This window comes from Ambystoma mexicanum, chromosome 6p, assembly GCF_040938575.1.
Source record: "Ambystoma mexicanum isolate Mex_15411 chromosome 6p, UKY_AmexF1_1, whole genome shotgun sequence".
Classification (NCBI taxonomy): domain Eukaryota; kingdom Metazoa; phylum Chordata; class Amphibia; order Caudata; family Ambystomatidae; genus Ambystoma; species Ambystoma mexicanum.
Window position 1 is genome coordinate 309,306,340 of NC_090935.1, and position 22,599 is coordinate 309,328,938.

The window sequence follows — 22,599 nt, forward strand, 5'->3', positions numbered from 1 at the left end:
AATTGTCTTGAATTGATAAACTTGGCATTCATGATGTACTTTCTTACATCTTAACAAGGGCTGATTCAGCTTCTCACGTTCACTTATTCCTCAAGGATATATAACTGGTTCTTGGCCACTTCTTCCTTTACCACCAGGCCAGACAGCTATTCCAGGCTTTTCTTCGATCTTCAGCTGTTTTCTTACTGCGGCACAGCCCTCCAATCCTTCTTTCTTCACAGGTCTGAGCTTTACTTAATATGTGACACAGATGTTCATAATTATTTTTTGTATAAAACCTTTATTTAACATGCTTGACTTTACAACAAGGCACAACGAGTTTACTTGGACATTCCACTTGTACCATCAATAGCTCAGGATCAGACATTGCGACCACGCAGGGACCAAAAAGTAGAACTGGCATGGTTTGCAGAATCGGCCTGGTTTGCAGAATTGAATTGTCTTGAATTGATAAACTTGGCATTCATGATGTACTTTCTTACATCTTAACAAGGGCTGATTCAGCTTCTCACGTTCACTTATTCCTCAAGGATATATAACTGGTTCTTGGCCACTTCTTCCTTTACCACCAGGCCAGACAGCTATTCCAGGCTTTTCTTCGATCTTCAGCTGTTTTCTTACTGCGGCACAGCCCTCCAATCCTTCTTTCTTCACAGGTCTGAGCTTTACTTAATATGTGACACAGATGTTCATAATTATTTTTTTGTATAAAACCTTTATTTAACATGCTTGACTTTACAACAAGGCACAACGAGTTTACTTGGACATTCCACTTGTACCATCAATAGCTCAGGATCAGACATTGCGACCACGCAGGGACCAAAAAGTAGAACTGGCATATATTATAACATGAGGGTAGAGCACCAAAACACAGGTAAAAGTTCACTGTCAATGTTACTGATCAGGGGATGACATAATGTTGCTGTCTCCTCCATCCAGTGCCATCAGAGAGCGCAGATAGGACCTAAAGGGGATCCAAATGTTCCTGGGCCTGCATGTGACCTGCAGAATAGAGGACCAATGATCCTCCACATCTGAAGCCCAAGTTACAGACTGAAGCCATTGATCCAATGTGGGAGCAACAGGGCGGAGCCAAAGTAACAGTACACAATGAGTTGCAAGCAGCATACAGAAACCAGCTAGTTTCCTGTAGTTACGGCATTTATGGGGGAGATCATGGAACAAGCATGTCATTGGGGACGGAGCAAAAGTGCAATCTAGCATCTGGGATACAGCATCACAGACCCCCTCCCAGAAGGTGGTAATATTGGGACAGGCACAAAGCATTTGGCTATACCCAGCATCGTCAGTACAACATCTAAGGGCACACAGTGGGACGCTCCCATGGCATACGGTGTAGCCTAGCCGTGGTGTAGTGGTACCTGTGCAGCACCTTCAATTGAATCAACCAGAATCATTAATTAAAAGAGACTTCCTGGCTACGGGAGCACATGGATTCCCATTTGTCAGTTATGTCAAAACCCAGGTCTCTACTCCATGCTCCGCGAAGAATCTCTATTGGACGCCCCGCCCTTTCCTGAAACAGTTAGTACAGCCTGGATACCCCTCTACGTATCAGGGATCTGCCCACCTCGATTAATAGTGAATCATCAGCAAGCGGAATTCATGCCAGTTGCCATTGAACGCTCGACGTAGACCTGCATACTGCAGCCATAGGGAGGGATGTCTTCTCAAGGATTTCTGTAAATCCCACCATTCAATAAAGGATCCCATAGCGTACACATCCCGTATAACACCATCCATGGGGGGAGTCCTGGGCAGGCAGTTCCACAGGGGAAAATCACTGTGAAATGGATAGGGGTGCCCACCCGCCACCATCGTGACCTCGGTAGGATCAGTGGGCTCTAATTTCAGGTTCGATGAGGGGAGAACCAAAGAGTGGATGTCTAGATTCCCGGCCGCCAGCCACTCCAGCTTAACGTGAGGATGAGACCCGACTGGGTCAAACCAGTACTCAGCAAAATGAGCTTGGGCAGCAATCCAGTAACGCTCAAAATTAGGGGCTGCAAACACCCCCTGTGCATAAGGGTTGGCTAGTGTATCCAACTACAAGCGGACCGGCCAGGGTGCCATAGAAAACTATTGACTGCTCGAGTAAGTGTCTTAAAGAATTCAATCGCTGGCCAAAGCAGAACGTTTTGAAATCTATAAAGTAGTTGTGGGAGTAATACATTTTGAGAAGTGCCACCCTTTCGGCCAGTTTAATCAGTAGTCGAGCCCAGCCTTCAACCTTCCGGCCAAGACAAGTGAGGTAGGTCCCATAATTGTACTCATACAACTAGGTCTGATGGCGCGGCGCTACTACCCCAAGGTACTTTATCTCTGATTGGGACCAAGCGAATCCTAGAAGGTCTCGGGGGTCTATCGTGGACATTGTGCAATTAACTTTTAATCCAGAGAGTTCACCAAAGAGGATAACATAATTTATGATCGGTGCCAGGTTCTCCTTCGGAGAACGGATATAGATCAGTGCATCATCTGCATAAAGTGAAATGATCTCTGGGTTCCCCGTGAGCCTTACACCCCAATGTGCATGCTCCTGGCGGATCCTTTTTGCCAGAGGTTTGATGGCTAACGCAATTATCAGGGGGGAGAAGGGGCAGCCTTGTCGGGTGCCTCTAGCAATCTCAAACTGGGTGCAGCACCGATCCCCGGTGTGGACCCTAGCAACAGGGGATGCATAAAGTAATTTCACCCAGGCAAGAAGCAGAGACCAAAATGACCCTTCTCTAGCTATGCCCACAGGAATCTCCAGGAGACAGAGTCGAGCGATTTCTGCATGTCTAATGTTGCTGCCACCACCTGGATCTCCGGATCGATCCGGGCCAGGATGCCGAACAATCGATGCAGATTGAGGGCAGTGGAGTGCCCTGAGATAAATCCTGCCTGATCAGGATGGCTGATAAATGACATGTACGGGACTAACCGGAGGGCCAGCACCATGGCAACGATCTTGACATCACAATTTATAAGGTAAAGGGGCCGGTATGAGCCGCATTGTGTAGCCGGTTTGTCGGATTTTAGCAATACAGAGATAATCGCCTCATGAAGCGAGGGGGGAAGTTTACCGAACGTGCATGCCTCCTCCCATACGACAGCTAGTCGGGATACCAGGCCCCCTTTATAGCCCTTATAAAACTCGATAGTGAGGCCATCGGCACCGGGGGCCTTCCCAGTTGATAGTGAGTCTATAGCACCCATTATTTCCTCACGTGTCATTGGGCGGTCCAGCGCCTGCCTGGTCTCTGTAGATAACACAGAGAGCAGGAGACTGTCAAGAAATTAATCAATATATAACAGAGGTGCAGTGTCTGCATTTATATAAAGCGATGCATAGTAAGAGTGAAACTCCTCATTCATTTCCTGGGCAGAGAGGGAAAATCTGCTGTCTGCTCTCTCAATTGCTAGGATATGATGAGCACCTCCCTCTTGCCGGACCAACCTAATCAAAAGCCTGCCGGGCGTTCTCCCTCACCATACTGTCTAGTGGCCTGGGGATCATCCAGGAACTTGCGTTCCCGGTCTGCATAGGCCCTAAAGGTATCTAATGCGGCCCCTATCTCGCCAAGCATTACAGCATCCGGGGATGAGGCATATTGCACTTCAAGCCGGGCAAGCCAGAGCTCACTCTCCCTGATGGATCTACGAATCGATATGAGAATCCAGGCCTCCTTCGTCAGGGCTACTCTGCATATGTAAGCTTTGAAAGCCTCGCAAAGGGTGGCCTGAGTATCAACCGTCCCGGCATTGAACTCAAAATAGTCGTCAATACTCAATCCCAGCTCTGACTGAAACACTGGATCAAACAGACCACTTGACCTCAGTCTCCATAAACGTGCTGTTGCAAAACCCTCATCCCATGATAGCGAAATAGGGACCGGGGAGTGATCCCAAAAAGTCCTAGGCAGAATGGATGCCTGCCCTGCCCATCTGACGAGCACCTCTGACGCTAGCCATATATCAATGCGAGAATGAGATTTGTGTACCGATGAATAGAAGGAGAAATCACAGGAGGTAGGGTGTAACAGTCTCCGCATGTCAATCAAGCTCAGCGAGACCTGCGTTTCTATGATGGTCTTGGCCACCCTGGACAGCTGGCGTGCTCTGGTACTAGACCTATCCAGGTCAGTGTCCACTATGGTGTTGAAATCACCGCCCCACAATATAGGGATAAGAGTTAATAAAGAAGAGAGTTGGGAGTAGAATTCCAAATCATCAATATTTGGACCGTATACGTTAAGTAAAACCATGCGTCCCAGTAGTGAGCCGTACAGTAAAGCATACCGGCCATGGGAATCTGTATGTTTCACCTTGTGGGTAAACTTGAGGGACTTGTGAACGAGAATCATCACCATGCAGCTTTGAGTGGAGTAGGTGGTGTAATAGCGCTGGGGACCCCATGACTTGGCAAAGCTCTCACATCACCCAGCTAACGCGTGTGTCTCCTGCAAAAAGAGAACCTTAACATTATGTCGCTCCGCATACAGTTGCAGTTTGCACTTGTTAACAGGATTGCCCAGTCCTCTGACATTCCAGCTCATGCATACTAAACCTTCATCCGCCATCTAGTAGGTAGGCACGTGTCAACAGAATCCCAACCAGGAACAGGAGGGAGGAACTCGTAAAAGCAGTTGACCCAGGTGACGGGTCGTACCATCGCACCAAGCGCAAGTCAAGCAACTTTTTAACTTTTTGCCGCTCCCCACCTCCCCCTGCCGCCCTCCCAATCAGAGGAGTGACTCCCAACCTGCAAATCAACCAACAGTAACAACAGTTGCAACCTTGCATTGGGGGCTGTGCGATGGTTGCAGCCCAGCCTACTTCCCTACAGAACATAACACAGTATTACAAGTAAGTGGTGCATTTACAGCATAATGACAATGCATTAAACCAGCGAGAATCAATAGCACATCACACAAGTAGGAGCACAACAAGAAAACCAGAACTAGATCTTGACGGGTGAACCTGGATTAACAAGGCAATTAGAACAGGTCTGGGTCAGCCAGGGAAGTTTTCCTATATACCTTCACAGCGTCCTCAGGTATAGTGAAGAAAAATTGTTTCCCGTTATGTTCGACCCTAAGCTTGGCTGGGAACATCATGGCATACTTCACTGCCAAGTCGCAGAATCTCTTCTTCATCGTCAAAAAGGACTTGCGTTCTTTCTGCACAGACAATGAAAAATCTGGATATATATGGACATCAACATCAACCCCCCTTTTGGCCCTGGCTGTCCTGAGCAATGCATCCCTGTCCTGATAATTGATAACACAGGCGATTATGGGGTGTGGGGAGGGCCCCCGGCTTGGGCTTGGGCACCAGAGATCGGTGAGCCCGATCGATAGCGAATTGTGGTGAAAGTTTAGGGCCATCCAGCAGTGTTAACAACGTTTCCTCCACAAAGTCCTCCATGGGGCCGTCCTGGTTGTTTTCAGAAAAGCCTATGATACATATATTATTATGTCTCGATCGAGACTCCAGGTCTTCATTTTTTACGCTGATGGACTGCACCTGTCTAGTAAGTAAGAAAACATCCACCCTCAGCAACATGATGTCATCTTCCGTTGTCCCCACTCTAGTCTCGACTTTGGCAACCCGAGCATCGGTTTTCTCCATTCGAGACTTTATGGCACTGATGGTGCCACTCATGTCATCTAGCTTGGAGTGCAGAGCTGTAAATCCCTCACGCGTATAGTCCATCATGCGCTGCATTTCTGTCGGCTCCTCTGATACCGCAGGCTCAGCACCGTCCCCCTCGGCCCCTCCCTGGATCCTGGGCACAGCCTTAGTATAAATGTCAATCGAGCTCTGTTTCTTGCCACCACCTTTAGCCATGATAGCTGAGTAGTGCACCAGGGGGGCCCCAAGAAGTGTGCAAAAGGAGAGCCACCCGAGTATCAACAGACCGAGGTTGCCCCTCCAGGGGTACATGGAGTGAAGCAGCCACAGTAATTTTGCAGGGCTGCTCCATTTTGGTGTAAAGTAGCTTTGTTAATTATCTAAGGAGCCACTGCAGGTACTGCCTCCCGCAGAACTGATACTGTACAGAAGGGGCGGGCCAACCCGGGATGTGGAAGAGTCAGGAGAGGGCTTATACTTCCTCAGGGGTAAGGCCGAGACTAGTGAAGAAGAGGTTGTACCAGGCAGCCTCTAAATCTCACTCAGTCAGGTCAGCAAGCTGCCACACCACTCCAGGAAGGTTCCAGCCCCCGGCGGGTGCCTAGCCGTGAGCAAAATATGTACAAAGTATGTCAAATGGGGGGATACCAAGGGGTGGCCCCTGGAGGCTTCTATGATGTGTTTACCGCCACCGGTGGTACCCTGAATAGACTAAGTGGGGTAGGCGTCCCATAGCCTGCTAGCCAGCACAGGGCTCAGGCAGGTGTTGCAGCACAAACTCACCATCGTAGACGTCGTCAATGGAAGCGCACAGGCGCCACAGGGTTCAGGGTTCGGCAGATGTCTGTGCAGCTGAAGCAAGGGCAGTACATTCATGGAGCCCAAGGCACACATTCAAGACCCACCAGGAGGAGAGCAGCCAGCACGGCCTCCAGGACTGAGGTGTATCCATCCCCCAGGTGCCCATGCTCACGTCCGCCGTATCTTACCATGCAATGGTTAGTGCAGTGTTAGGATGAGGACAGAGGGAATGTTACAGTCAAGGTTGGAGAGCAGATCTTCACGGATGTTCAGGAGAGCAGTTTCTGGCAGGGAGCCCCGCTAGGCAGGTTCCAAAATGCGTGCGGCTTCAGGTCCGGCCCCCACAATATGCAGTCGGAGGGACAGTGTAGTCGAGTGAATGGCAGGGTCGGGCTCCAGGAAACCCAGACCGAAGATTAATTCCATCAGAGTCAATGCCAACAGGGGTGCCCGGCCAGCAGCAGTGGCCCAGGGCAAGCCGTGGCGCCGTGGCCTGCAGCTCAGCTTGATGTGTGAAGCAGATAGAGCGGGCTCAGTGACAGCTGCAATACACTCCGGTGGGAGCACAGTGTAACCGCAAGCCAGGCTCAGAACGGTCCCAGGTATCCACCAAGCCGATGCTGGCACCATCCGCCGTGCAACCCGCTTCTTAGTGCTCAAAACATGCACCCATGGAATCAGGATTACGTCGGGAAGAGGACTCGGGCTGCGGAGACTATCCCTCAGACGGCCATCTCTCATGAACGCAATAGCACCCCCGATGTCCGTAATTCTATATAATGGTGGAACCGCCTGCAGTCTGCTCACTACATATAGCCAGCCTTTATTTTTACTTAGTCTACTTGCATTGCTGCATCTGTACAGTTAAAAAAACGGCTTGCATCTTCTGCAGTGCTCTTCACACATGCAATCTTCATTCCGCATATGAAAGTTTACTCGATTCTTTACTTCATTATCAGGTTCTATAAGGTCTATGCATTCTCTTGTTCGACCATTCTTCTGAGTGCATCATGCCCATTTCTTTTCTTTTTTTCTTATTCTTCATATTCCTTCGGGAACCTCCTCCAAGAGGCTGTCATCTCTGCAAGGGTACATCATATAGGGTCTTCTCAATGGATACCTTGTCTCAAAGGCTTTTCGTGGAATAGGCACCATCACTGGTGTTGTGCATGTCTCATTTCCCAGTTTCCAGCATATAGGCAGAATGGGGGCGGGACTTCCTGCAGAGGCATTCAGCTGCTCCTCTACACACCCATGGATGTTGCTGAAAGAGAGATGTGTTCGTGAAACGACTTTAGCAGATATTGTCCAAGATTCAGAAAGCCCAGAATATGTACGTGGCGGACATTATCATTCAGCAACATGCCATCAATTTATCAGCCTTTATTGTACTAGTCTAAAGAGTTCTATTTTAGGTCCATTTGAGTCAGTCAATATACTCTACATCTTTCTGTCACTAGGTTTCTCCCATCTATTCGGTGAAAACAGTGACCCCTGAAATGCTAACTTTCTGGCAGCTTGCTGAACTCGGCAGCCATTTTTGTCCAGCTCAGTCAAGGGCATATTGGGTTCTGTCTCCATGCTTCTTGTAATTTCCTACATTTGTCCCAAGTTATGTCTGTTTTGTGCTCACTGGGCTGGTTTCTCCTTTTTGTTTTATCATGTGCATGTGGCAATAGACTTGCCATCCTGCTGTGGTGACAAAGCTGCCCTTCTAGTGGGTGAACTCAGGGCCGATGCAAGGAATTTTGCCACCCTAGGCAAACTGTCAGATTGGTACCCCCACCCTACCCTCACACCCCAGGACCGAACCGATCTCAACAAACCGTCCTCATTTTGTTACCGATTGCCGCAAACCCATTACCTCCACCTAACACATTCCTCACGTCTTCTGCTGTGGGTGGATCCCATTGCACTTTCCTCACCCTCACGTCCACTTACAGTGTTAGGTTTCAGAAGTCAAATTAAAGCCTCTGTGTTTCATAAATACAGGTTTATTAAACAAGTCAATGATACTATAGCAACAACAAATGTAATACTGAGGCAGGTGGATCTAATCCTTTTTGTAAATTATATATAGGCAATACAGACAGTAGGAAAACGATTTTGGTAATGCATACTACACCTGTAAGCACATACGTAGCACTACCTAGTACAAAATACTAAACATGTCCCAATACTTACTACTTACTATGATATTTATAAATTCAACAATACTTTGCAATATGTTTCTTATTTTTAAAACACTTAAAAAGTGAAAAACAGCGAGTGACTCTCCAAAACCATCCAAAATCCCAAGAAACAGAGCAGCAGAAGTAGTGGGCCACCTGTTGACATTTGATACATGATGGCTTTGGTGACCCAGACATATAAAACACACGTGTCTAGGAATGCATGTCACTTCGTAACAGATATGTGTTAAAACAAGTGAAAATGCACATTCGAAATTAACTTTCCGAACTTTAATTTTTGCAAATGTGGAAACAAGGTTCTTGATATCAATGTGTTGAGCAATGTCATGCTCTAATGACAGGATGCTAGGCCAACAAGTCTTTCTTATATCATAGAAGATCGAATATAAATTTTGATCAACTTTACCTTTGAAAAGCTTCTTTCGCCCCTTCCCACTGAAACAGGCAGGGTTAAGAGAATCTGGATTTGCCACCCTTGCACTGGGGGCTGTATCTCTACCAATACAGTCCCCCTACCACTTTTTCTTCTGCACTTATCAGATATACCCTATCTGACTAATCTATCACTTGCCACTTGCTGGCTGCACTACCACTGCTTATTAAATAATCTTTTCTCTCCTCTGTTCAGCACTTTCCACTTCTCCCCCTATCCCTCTGCACTTTCCCCCTTCCCTCTCCCCAGCACTTGCGCATTCTCAATGTCACTGGGCCTAGTAAGATCGTTGTTTTTGTTCTCCCTTGTTCCCCTCCCTTTGTCTGGTCGCCCTCTGAAACACTTGTGTATGAGCGTGATATAAATAAAATATCATTTCATTTAATTTTGCTTCTTGCCACAGCGATAGAAATATAACGGTTTAGAGTGGACTAGATTGCAGGGCAACAGGGGGCTATTATTTATTACTGCTGTTTGGTTTGGCACATTGGATGCAGCACCCCTGTGTGTGTGAGTGGAGAGGAGAGGTTGTTTATATGGGGAGGGGAATCGCCTTCTTTTAAATGGAGGGCACGGCCGCTATGGTTCATGTCACCTCCTTTGGCCGGGCAGGGGAGCCGGGCGATGTGGGGGTGCCAGCGCCCATTTGGGATCTCTATGCGCATTTTGCGGGTTGGGTTGCGCATAATGCGAGTTCTCCTGCTAGGTGCGCATTCTAGCGACTAGGGCGGAAGCGGGATTGTCATCTAGAAAGCATCCCTTGTGTGCACGTCTGTGTGTTTGGAATGAACACATGGGCTCTCGCGTTAGGCGCCATGTTGGAAGGAAGGGACAGAGCTTGTCTGTGGCGAGTGTAGGGACTTTCTTTGGGGGTACTGCTGGAACAAAGGGGCAATCTGCATTCAAATTAAAAAAGCGCCCTTATATCTGGACATGTCTGTTATAGGTCTCACTCATTTACGCTGGCTTTGCCGACATGGTGGCATTGCCCGGGCATTGTTGTGTTTGCGGTGCACTCTTTGAAGGGAAGCGCATTTGAAGACGGGCATTCTTATTTTCAGATAAATTAAGCGCCTTTCCGTAACATAACCTAAAGGTTACTTACATCGGACACATGCGCACGTTTGTAGTCCTCTAAGGAGGAGACCCTCGAGGTTGGCAGTAGCGCCAAGATACATTGGTGTATTTCTGTGCTTTTTTTGGCATTATTTTTCTGTTGGTGCATTTTTTGTTTGTGTGTCTATGGCCCTTCTAACCAGGGGGCATTTCCCCTTTAAGGCTCTGTGCCGCATGGACAGAGCATGGCACTGCCAATGTGCTTTAAAAATAATTTCAGATGCATTTTTTAGGGAGTCGGTGGGGTTTTTATCGAGTGCTTAATTAATTTTTTTAGTAATCGTGTTTCACTTCGTATGTGTCACATCATATGCCTGCTTCCCGCACCGACTATACGCAGTGCTACACGGCTGGCAGTGCCACCATACTCGTTTTATGTTGGGTTGTAATGGTTTCCGAAAATAAATGGTGCGTCGTTTGTTTACAGATGCTGTGTTCCATTTACGATGTGGTATTTCTCTTCTAGCCCACCTGCGTATCCTGCAGAGAGCCTGCAGGCTGGCACTACTGAGTGTGAATAGAATGCACGGCCGAAACATTATGTTTCTTGACCCTACTCCGCCTCAAAATACCATCAAAATCCCCCAGAGTGTACAAATAAGACATAAAGAGCTTACACCCTGGCTTCACCCCTCACTTTTACACCCTAGGACTTTGAAAATGGCCCCCATGGACGGCCTGCTGTGTGTCCCAAAGAAAGAAGCCTTCCCAGGTCCATGCGGGACACCTCGAGCCAGTGCTGGTTTTCCCACTGCATGCTGGTACTTGTATGCCCGTACTTGCAATGGGAAAAACGGAACTCCAAGTCCCAACATGCAAATCAGGCCTGGCTCGAGGTGTTACGCACATGGAAACATTGCAGCTGATGTCCAGTTACGCTCTGCGGCTGTCCATGTCAAGAAACACAAATACAAGCCTAAGGATGCAGACTGTAGTGTTCTATGTCTATGGCCCTCATTACAACCCCGGCGCTAAACCATGGCGCTATTAGCACCATGGTTTGTACCGGTGTTGTAACGAGTCCGCCATGGTGGAATGGGGAAATACCGCCCCATTCCAAGGTTAGCGGGGCGGTATTTCCCCATTTCACCATGGCCCTTCCCCATTCCCATTTTCGCCCCATAAGGCTCAATGGGACTGGGGAAGGCGTTAAGTACGGTACCGCAAATTGCGGTACCGTAATTAGCACCGAGGTCCCTTTACGGCACCCTACTTTAACGGCTGGTAAAACCAGCCATTAAGGTCGGGTCCCGCAAAGGAACCTCGTAATCAGGCGTTAATGGTTTAACGGCGCCGACACCTTTTACGGCGCCGTTAAACCCTTAAAGCCAGGGTCGTAATGACCCCCTATGTATCCATCGGTCACAGAACGGGCCTAGGGGATATCTGTAACACACTTACAACAATGAGGAGTAGCAGGCAAAATGGCGACGAGAAGGGAGGAGGTGCACAAAGATGAGGCCACAATGGCAAAGATAAGGCCACAATGGCAGGCAGCGCTTCAAAAACACGTTCACTATTTGGCGATTCATGGTTTTAGTGGGTGTCTTCAATATAGTGTGTCTGGAGTGCAGTTTCTCTCAAATCTCTCCCAGCATTCCTGGGCCAAGCAGGGAGGCGGCTGGCACTGCTATCCTGCGGGGGGAATGGCACTGGTATTTTGCCTCTGTTGTCTGCGGGCTCGGGTCCGGATAAGCTATTTTCAACATGCCTGTGATATTTCAGAGCCAACCCGTGCCCCTGGCATGCAGAGTACAACGTGCCTGACTGGCTAGTGGCACCGGATCTTGGCTTGCGGGGCTTTATGAATAGAGGTTGTTCCTTTTCAATGGGGCCTGCAAATTGTGCTCCAACGGGCATGTGAGTGCGTGTTTGTTTGTTTGGTGTGAAAAAAATGCGAAGGGGTCAGGTGTTTAGAAAGATGCCCCTTCCTACCCTGGCTGGAGTTCAAATGAGGGATGCATGTCTCTGCCCGGTGCCCACGTGTGTGTGTGGTGTGGGCGAGATAGACTGTCGGGCGTCGGCCTAGTCATGGGTGGCTACCATGATGGGATGCGTGCCTCTGGCCGACCCTAATAAATATCCATAACAGAATTCAACACACCTTCACAATCTGAACAAAGTGGGAGCTCACTCAGCTCAGCAGACTTGGAAAGGCCGCCCACTCAGGCCACAGGCCACGGTCTTAAGGTCCCACACTCTTCGACTCATGCCCTCTTGGTGATGTGGGAATGGGGATGCCAGGCACAATGATCTGATTGTGTGTCTGCCCGCCGCCTGCAGCTAGTGCACAAACAAGAAGTTAACTGTCTCCGGCGTTCGTGTTGCCAATGCGCAGGTGCTAAGAATGATGCCAGTGCTTGAGCGAGCGTGCTGCCACGCCCATGCGTGACCGTTAACTTACCCCAATCATTTCACAGGGCTTGGTGCTGCGTTTTTGGTCCTACAGCCAGCCAGCACGTGCGATGCTCCAGCGTTCGTGTTGCCATTAATTGCTAATTCATTGCGCAGGTGCTAAAATGCATCATGCCAGTACTTGAGCGAGCGCTGACCACGGCCATGCGTGACCGAGACTGACCTCAATCATTTCACGAGGCCTGGCTGGTGACGTGCTGCCGCTCCTACAGCCAGCCTCAGGCTCGGCCTGCAGCCTGCCTGCAGCCTCGCCTCAAACAGTGTGAACAGGGCGAACAGCAGGGCCGGTGCTATGTGACAGCTAGTGTTAGCGTTTTGCCGCTCTAACATTTGCGAATATAGGCAAACGCCTAACCTGACCTAGTGATCGCACCGGCCCTGGGTGGACAACATTCTCTAAATGTACCTTAGATCGGGAAGTACCTAGCAACTATTGCTCACCTGTTGTGATATTTGAAAGGATTGGGACGTGTTAATTGTTATTACCACTCAGAGCCCTTTCCTATACAAAGGTAAACGCTAAGAGGGGCCTGGGGCATTTAACTAATATGTGAATACTTTCCTATTCAGTGTGAAACATAATATGTATTAGCCCCTCCATCTCGCTCACTCTTTCTCCTTCACACTGTATCTTCCTCCCCCCTCTTTGTTTCTCTCACGCTCGCCCCACCATTTCTCCCTGGCTCTGCCATGCTGTTCCCCCTTTCCCTCCCCAACTCTTTCTTCTACATCTACCTCTGTACCTCCCTTCTCCGTCTTTCTCTTTCTCGGTCTCCCATTCTCTCTTCCTCCCACCCTGTCCTCCTCCATCTAGCCCCTCTATACCCCTCCTCACTCTGCCTCCCTCTTTCCCTCTCCCCTCAGTCTCCTGGTTCTCTCAATCCCCATCCCTCTCCTCTTACCCCTTCTCTCGCCTTTTCCTTCTTTCTCTTTCTCTCTCACTACCCCTTTCTCTCGCTTCCCCTTGTCTCACACCCTTTCCCTCCCTCCCTCTCTTCCTGTCTCACTTCTCCCTCTCCCCCTCCCTCGGACTCCCACTCCAGCTCTCCCCCTCTCTCTCTCCCTCTGACCCTCCTTTACTCTCACATTCTCCCCCCCTCTCTCTCGCTTTCCTTTTCTCTCGCTCACTCTATTTCTCTTTCTCCCTCGCTCTTTGCTGGATTTCAATTCACTGGAATTCAATGCATTTAATTTATTTTGTATTGACTTATAGAACATTTGCCAAAACGAACTAGAGCTATTAAAACAGATGCTAGGAAAATGTCATGCAGGCGAATTAAACGTTAAACAGAGAAGAACTAATTTGGAAATGGCTTGGTGCAGTATAGACCTCTGGAGATGCAGAAAATATATAGAAGAGTGAGCTAAGGGGGCATAGATTGGAGATATTGAGGCATTCAGAGCGAAGGGTCAGCAGCATCCAAAGTCTGAATTTAGTGCGGGTAGACTTGGAGAAAGACAACATGTTCTCGTAGGCTAGAAGGCAATGCCAAAATCGAATTATGGTGGATATTTAAAGGAGATAAAGGGTCCAATTAGGGTATTTGTTAGCGAGCAATCATGTCTGTATGTCTGAAAAATCAAGAAGAGAGGCACAGATAGAGCAGCCAGATACAGCCTCACAAGGGGTAGATTGATGGCAATGATATGATATTCTCTTTGTAACGCGCTCGTAGACAAGTGTTTCAAAGCGCGACAAGGCAAGGCAAGGAACAGGGGAGAGACAAACAACGATCTTACTAGTCCCAGTGACATTGAGAACGTGCAAGTGCAGGGAGGGAGAGGGGGGAAAGTGCATGGGAGGGGGGAGTGGAAAGTGCGGAGTAGTGCAGAAAAGAATAAATAGTAATACATAAGATACATAGATGATAGAGGCAGTAAACAGTGGTAGTGCAGCCAGCAAGTGGCAAGTGCTGTGTTAAGGTAGCAGACTGGTTAGATCTAAATAAGTGCAGAAAAGGAAGAAAGTGGAGGGGGTGGGGGACTGTATGGGTAACAGATACAGTCCCTAGTGCAAGCGGTGCCAAGAGGCAGTGCAGGAAGGTGGTAGGGTGAGCAGGTACCTGGGCCCAGGGGGACAGAGGGTGGCCAGGTGCACAGTGCCAAGAGAGAACAGATCAGCAGGGGAGAGGGGGAGTGAAGGCAGAAGCAAAGAGGAAGGTCTTGAGGTGCTTTCGGAACCAGAGATGGTTCTCCTCAAGTTTTAGAATGGCAGGGAGGCTGTTCCAGAGGGAGGCCGCAGCCGAAGCCAGAGATCTACCCCCAGCCTGTTTCTTAGAAAAACAACTGACTCTAAAGGAGTTAGAGGCAGAGGAGAGACTAGTTCGAGAGGGGAGGTATTTGCGGAGGGATAGCTGAAGGTATTTTGGACCCAGGCCCCAGAAAGCCTTGTGGACAATGCAGAGGGTTTTGAATGTAATCCTTGCATCCACAGGAAGCCAATGGAGAGATTTAAGAGCTGGAGAGATCCGGTCCCAGGGCTTGAGGCCGGGAACAAGTCTTGCAGTCCTGTTCTGGATTAGTTGCAGATGGCGGAGAGTAGAGGCAGGTAGATTTAGAAAGAAGCTGTTACAATAGTCCAGCCTAGAGAGAACCAGAGCTTGGGAGACAATGAGCTTCTGGGGGGAAGGAGAGGTGCAGTAGAAAGTTTGACTTTTTTGAGACCTCAGATATGAGGGCGGAGAAGGAGAGTGTGGAGTCAAAGATGACCCCTAGGTTCTTAGCGGGTGGGGGTAAGAGGAGGCCCAAGGGAGTCTCGCCAGAGAGTGAGTGGAAAGGATAGTGTAGGTGTGCCTATGAGGAGGATCTTCATCTTGCTGTCGAAGATCATTGGCGGCACACCAATCTTGAATGGCAGTTAGGCAATCAGAGATGAGGGAGGGAGAGGAGAGGAGGTGGCCGAGGGCAGCCTGAAAATTAGTTGCGTCATCTGCGTAGCACTGGAAGTTTGAGCAGAAAATGGCAATGCAGTGGGCGAGAGTTGCCAGGTATTTGTTGAAAAGACAGGGCGAGAGGTTAGACACCTGGGGAATACCACAGGTAGAGAGGAAGATAGATGATAGGAAGGACCCAAGTTGGACCTGGGAGGGTTGATCAGAGAGGAAAGAGGTCGGCCAGGCCAGAGCCTGATGAGTAGATCTTCACGGATGTTCAGGAGAGCAGTTTCCGTGCTTCTGGCCGCTGTGAAACCAGACTGGTGGTCATGGAGACAGCCAACAGAATCAGAATGAAGGTTAAGCTGAGAGATGGCCAGCTTTTCAAGGAGTTTGCCCAGAAAGGGAGTAATGGAAATTGGGCGATAGTTAGCCAGACAGGAAGGATCAGCTGAGGGTTTCTTGAGGAGAGGATGCACAAGGGCACAAGGGCATGCTGCAGAAGGGAGGGGAAGGAACCAGAGGCAAAAGAAAGATTGCAGAAATCAGCAAGTGCAGGAGCGAGGGTGTCAATGTGGTCCTTGATGGTTTTAGAGGAACAGGGATGAACCTGTTTTGATGAAGCTTTCATAGATCGGACTTGTCTAGCGACCTCATCTGGGGAGAAAAGAGGAAAGGAAGAGAAGGAGGGTGGGGGGTGGTTGAAGGGGGGACAGCAAACACAGACTGAGAGGGAATAGCAGGGGGAAGGGAAGAGAGGGAGGCCAGGATATCCTAGGTTTCTTTAGATAAAGTGTGAGGCAAGGGAATTGCAGAGAGCCTGGGATGCAATAGGTAGAGACTGCATCAGGGTTGGCAAGCTCCTTGCAAATTTTAAAAAAGTTTGGCAGAGTTGTTAGATGCCACAGAGACACAGGCTTGAATGTGGGATCTTATTTTGGTGCGTACAGAGAGTCGGTATTGCCTTTGGAGTAGGCGACAGGCGAGTTTGTCAGAGGATGAACAAGAAGCAGTCCATTTCCTCTCAGCCACCCTACACTTACGTTTAAGTGTAGCTAGGTCGGAGTCAAACCAGGAGTTGCATTTGGATTTGGACTTCAAGCAGATCCTCATGACGGGGGCAAGAGTATCAAGAATATCAGAAATAGAAGAGTAGAGGAGGGACAGGGTTGTGTCTGGGTGAGAGTCAGCCAGAGGAGGAGGAGAAGGTGGAGAGAAGGTGGCAGTGAATGCCTCAACTGACACACGCTTCATAGGTTGGATGTCCGAGAAGGTAGGTGGCAGTGTTGGGGTGGGCATGACTTGAGGGGACGAGAGTGAGAGATGAGAGGAGAGAAGGCAGTGGTCACTCCAGGAGAGAAGAGAGGAGTGGTCAGAGCGATAGAGAGTGGGAGGCCAGAGGAGATCAGGACATCAAGTGTGTGTCCTGCAGAGTGCGTCGGGCCAGAGGGGAGAATAGAGAGGGAGAGGGAATTGCAGGGGTTGCGAAAGAGAAGAGATGAGGGACAAGGAGAATCGAGGTTGAAGTTGAGGTCGCCAAGGAAGAGGAGTTGAGTGGTGGAGGCCAGGAGGGAGGAGCGGAGGTCGGCCCACTCAGAGAGAAAATAGATGATTTGCCCAATGGGTAAATAGCAGATTAAATGTCTCCTTGGAAAGTGAAGAATGAAGGGACAGCAGTTGTACAAAAGTAGGAAGGGAAAAGGGAACAAATGCCAATCCTAGTCTCTGCTAATTAACAGCCCGGGGTGACTACTGAAAGTGCAAGAAGAAAGGACAGGTGATCAGAAAGACTTTCTTGTTTTCCAGTAATTAAATAAAAAAAAGTCCCATCTCGCACAAGGAAAAATGGCAAGCATAACAAAAAGTTAAAAGCAACAAATTCAACGGGAGGGTGTGTTCAGGCACGAGAGGTTAAGGTGACATCAAAATATTGCTTTGTGGTTTTAAAAACATGATTGCCTCAGTGGCTTTTATGCATGTGCTGAGATGTGTGCACTGTAAAAAAGAAAACTGAAAAAAGACATCACTTCAGGTGGTGTGCTGCCTCAAGGGTTGGACTTTGAATTGTATAAGCAAATAATCAGCCACAAGAGTAAGGGAAAAGTAAGGCACATCAGTGGAAGTATGTGCTTTGATGGTTTGTAACTGATCTTTTTTTATTGACGATTAATTGATTTATATGAGGACCATAAGTACGTTTGTAAATTAAATCAGATGTTACGTTAGTAAGGACATGTCTTTGCCCTACATTCTACTGTGAGCACTGCTGGGACCCACACCATCAATGTCCCAGCATGTGCATTCATGAAGCCTACATCTCCGCAGGACACGAGGAACCCTGCTAAAATGGCCGCCATGGAGCTTGCATCCGACAACAGCCTCCTTCCCATCACAGGAGTGCCTGCCCAAGACCTGTAATCCCATTGGATAATGCCCTGCACAAATGAAATGCCTTCCCCGAGCTGGGAAGCGAAGCCGGCCCTGCTCAAAGGCATGGCTACAAGGCCCATGGCTACAAGGCCTCCTGAACCTGTTTTTGCCTGCCCTTGCATGACCAGCGATACCGTCTGTGAAAAACCAGAGGGTGTTTCACTGCCCATACTCCGGGATCCCTTACTCTTACTCAGGTGACCAGGGCCCCGGCCATCACCTTTGGATCCAGACCCTGGGGGTGGACAAGTGTGGGAGGATCACCTGGGTGAGGGGTCCTCGGGTAGTGGGGGAGAGACACCCCATGGCGAAACACAGTATCCCCCCTTTTGTAATACCCCTATCCAATCCTATTTTATAGGATATTCCAACTTCCCAAATTCCACCCCCTTTCCTACACAAACACTGACCCAAGGAATAGGAGGTCTAAGGCTGAAAGGATTAACACCCATGCAATACACTGGACCTGTCCCTCTAACGAGATCAGGTGGGATCAGGCACTGAATTTAATCATGCACACCTAATACCTATTAACTCTCCCCACATGGTTAAAAGGTGGAACACTGAGACACACTTTGAGCAAGGTGGTGCACGAGAAGGAGCATTTCCTCCATGGCTATGGTGAACCAGGCGAAGGAGAGTGACAAACCTAGGGCTTGAACCGAAGGGGCAAAATGCCAGAGACCCCTCTGGCAAAAGATCGCTTTTTTTCCGAAAGGCAGAGAGGTTGACGCACGACAGCACAGCAAGAATCGAGAAAGTGTTTTCTGAGTGCTACAAGGTTACCAGCCACCCTCCCGGGTGAACAAAGGAGCTGAGGAGGCGCAGAAGCAGCAGTGGTAACAACCTTGACGCCTACATCAAAGGCGCGAAAGACAGAACGCATATTAATATGAACAGTGAGTTGAAGGAAGCAAAAAAAGTCTGGTCTGTGTTTAATTGAATGCCTGGACGCAGGTTATGCGAGTGCCGATAAGCTGCGAGAGAAAGTGAATCCATTTTAAGAACTATGAATACGAAATACACAGTAGCAGAGTGGTCCAGCGAAGTGAGATTGCCCAATCAAAAGTCTCTGTGAAATGTTTTAAAGCTGCAGAGGCAGAAGGAAGCGAGAGAAAGAATGTTTCTACAAAACCGTATGAAGGAAAATTTTGAAAGACTTGATCTAGGAGCACTTGATATGAAAGCAAATCATACATAGCAAGTACATTTTCCAAGAGACATTGGAACTGAAGGAAAATGTGTAAAGTGGAAATAAAGAAAGAAGGGTCGAAGTCGTCATGTGGGGGGGAGAGCATAAATCCTCCCAGTTTCCAAAGTATTCGACAGCGAAAACAAAACATGAAAGGTGGCTTGAACACGACAGAGGGAAGCCCATGTGTGGAATGTGAAAAAAGCTTGGGGAAGGGAACCCTGCCAAGGAGAAAAGGTTTGAGCCTGATTGAGGGGAACCTATAGTGAACTGCAACCAAATACGATGCTTAGAAACCTTTTGTTGAAACTGTGTAGAAGCTCGAAGGGTGACCTGGTGATGGGAACCCGAGAGGTTAAACCTGTGAACTTGTGACTCAGACTTGAACGGCCAGGAAGGCTATGGAGGGCAGAGCTAGCCGCCTAACTGCGTTCACAAGCCAAAGTGTGTTAATCCATCAAGTTTTCAAGCTAACCCTGTGCTATACAACATGGGGACGAGAATTAATACTGATATATATTGCCATTCTGACATTTTGTTTCACCACTGATTTTTACTTTTTTAGATACATATCCCTATGTCACATTAGTTTGCATTAGAGTGAGGGCAGGCATTAGGTTTTTGTTAGTAAAGGCCTTTATTGTTTGACTAAGAATGACTAGGACTGTTTCTTTATTATTCGATGGTCGAGATTACTCCCATCTTAGTTAGAGGGCCAGAAAGGAGTTTTTCCAACCCCCTTGAATCTAACAATAAAGGTTCTGAAACTTACAACTCTTGTGTCAGTGTCTATTTGTGATTCCATGCCTCCCTTACACCCCCCAGTGGCTCTCTACAACTCTGTCAATATAACTGGAGCATGTTCTCCCACTAAAATTGCTATGCACATAACCCGCAAGCTGATAGTGCTGTGCAAACGGAATGATCGTACTGCCATCACTCTTCATGCTGAAGATAATAGAGACACAAACTCTCAGATCCGCAATTAGAATATATTTTTCTATATCTGACAACTGTAGACCTGATGAACATGTGACTAGGTTCTTTATCCCTCCTGTATCACCCGCTTCTCGCCAACTGCCAGCACCCCACTATACTGCTGCACTCAAACAAACTGCCTCCTAAAGTGCTTTGGTTAGCATCAGACTTCCCAGCATACCCCTACCCACTACCTGGTCCCTGATCCTATTGAAGCATGAACACAGACCCCCTTCGCAACTGTGCATGACCTTGAGCCCTCACTGACCATTTGCCAGAGATCTTTCAACCCGTCTTCTTTATGTAATGAAAGCATGGGATGCATGCTTTTAACAAACTGATCACTACTCTACACTCACATTCTTGTTTAGTTCTATAATTGAGTCAAATCCTTGCCCCCTGCCTTTGTAAGCCTGTCTATACGCCTGTATTCTGCATCCTGCTTAAAAGCCAAATTGTTACAACTCTGTATCTCTGTTTAAAAACCGAATCTGACTGTGATTATCTATGACTGCTCTATGGTATACCAGATGTAGCCGCCGTACCATGAGGCGCAGCGCAGCTCTGCCAGTGACTGCTCATTTGTTTACCTGATGTAGCCCACATACCATGAGGATCTCTGCTGCCAGTTTATGCATTTACCTGATTGTGACTGCTCATTTGTATATATGATGTAGCCCCCCCCCGTACCATGAGGCGTGGTTCTGCCAGTTTTTGCACCAACCTGATTGTGACTGCTCATTGGTATACCTGATGTAGCCCCCGTACCATGAGGTGCAGGCCCTCCATGTTATACATTTACCTGACCATGTCTGTATATCTTAAGATTGTCACCTCGCACTTTCTGTAACTATGACATAATATGATAGGTTATTTATAACGCGCTTAATACCCAGAGGTTTCTAAGCGCGGACCCGGGGATCGACCCTGTGTTGCTCCGTGTCGTCTTGCTTCCAAGGCGAGCACGCTGCCGCTGAGCTATCCTCCCGAGACCTGTCGCCCTGATGCCTGAGGGTTTGGTGCGCTGCAGTAAATGTAAAAAATAAATAAATGAAATAATGTCAAACACTGACTTTCCCATTCCATACTTCATCTGTGGGACACTTTGTAGAATATAAGTGGCATTGTGCTTTCATCTTCCAGATATGGGCAAGTGCCACCTTACACGAGGGAAGCAAGCCTTGGAGATCCGCAGCAGTTTATCAGAGAAGAGGGCGCTAACCGATCCCATTCAACAAGCAGGCTGTTCTGCAGAGTCCTTGACAAGGAACCTTCAGTGGGCCAAGGCTCATGGTAAATTAGCTCATCAAATTTGATAGGTTGTGGGCGTGACTGTATTGGATAGACCTCTATTAACTGCCTCTCAAAAAAAGGTTATAAATGGGGAAAAAACGAATTTGCAACAGTTTCGATAACATCCGCTGTAAAATGTAATTTGTATGTTTTGTTTAATTATGAAATCTACAAGTAAGTTCGAAAATATATCATGAAATTAATATCTTGTAATTGTTTTTAAAAGGTTTTTTTTCTGAACGTGGTGGACATCCATGAGGGAAAGAAGTAATTGCAGAGCAGTTCTTTGAACAGCAAAAAAGGGAGGGAAAACAGCATGTTTTTGGAAAACAGAGCGAGATTGTTCTTTCCAATTTTAGTACCAGTGGGAATCTGCTTTCTCTCGTTGGCTTTATTGTACCTATGGCGATAAATAACACTTACCACCAGCATTAAAGATACTGCCGTTTGCGTAATGACTCCAAGAATACCTAATGATCTGACAATTGTACCTGTACGAACATCTTTCTCGAGCCCTCACACTATCCCTCCCAACTGACTGCACGACATGCTAGCCTCGGTAATAGCACATAGGGAAATGCATGCATCTAAATTGTATCCATGTAATTCTGGCCCTAAATGTGTATTTTATTTGTCCTTTCCCCAATGATTGGCCTTGGTCTACACTCCATTATATTGTGCCTCCACCACCTGGCTTGCTTCATCTACAAAATCATTATGGTCTGCAATCCTCTGGCTTTTGTAATGTATCTTTGATACATAATTTCTGTTAGAAACAAGATCCTTGCTTACCATAAATAAATGCAAAACACATTCAAAATCTTGTCACAATAGAAAAGTATAAATGGCTTTATAGTTTTTTTTTTGTTGTAAATCTCAACAAAAGAGAACATTTTATACGATAGTCATGCCGACCCAACTTCCTTCCAAAGATAATCATGGCTGCTTGGCCACAGCTGTCACTAGATGACCCAGGAAAAGCCAGAAGAAACTTATTTTCCTCCAATTAGTACCTGCGGTCACACCCTGAACACAAACTAAGAGGAATGCTCGTAACACCTTGACTACTAAGGAAGAGTTCTCCGAGTACCATCTCGGACACCACTCTGGGATTTTACTGCAGCTCGCCAGTCTCCTCTACACTTAACTGACATGTTGCCTTCTCTGGACACCCTGAGAGACTGCTAACTACTTCCACTGTTACCGCTGACAAGGAGAGGCTGGGGAAAATTGGTT

General features: G+C 47.8%; 1 protein-coding gene across 4 annotated transcripts in view; it reads left to right on the top strand.

Annotated features, from left to right (window-relative positions):
• The window catches only part of MALT1 (MALT1 paracaspase), a 1,429,839-nt gene that overhangs the window by 1,257,721 nt on the left and 149,519 nt on the right, over positions 1-22,599 (top strand). For all 4 annotated transcript variants that reach the window (XM_069627057.1, XM_069627059.1, XM_069627058.1 and 1 more), the window contains one exon: positions 21,214-21,363. In XM_069627057.1, the coding sequence (XP_069483158.1) occupies positions 21,214-21,363 (150 nt within the window). The remainder of the gene's footprint in view (positions 1-21,213; positions 21,364-22,599) is intronic.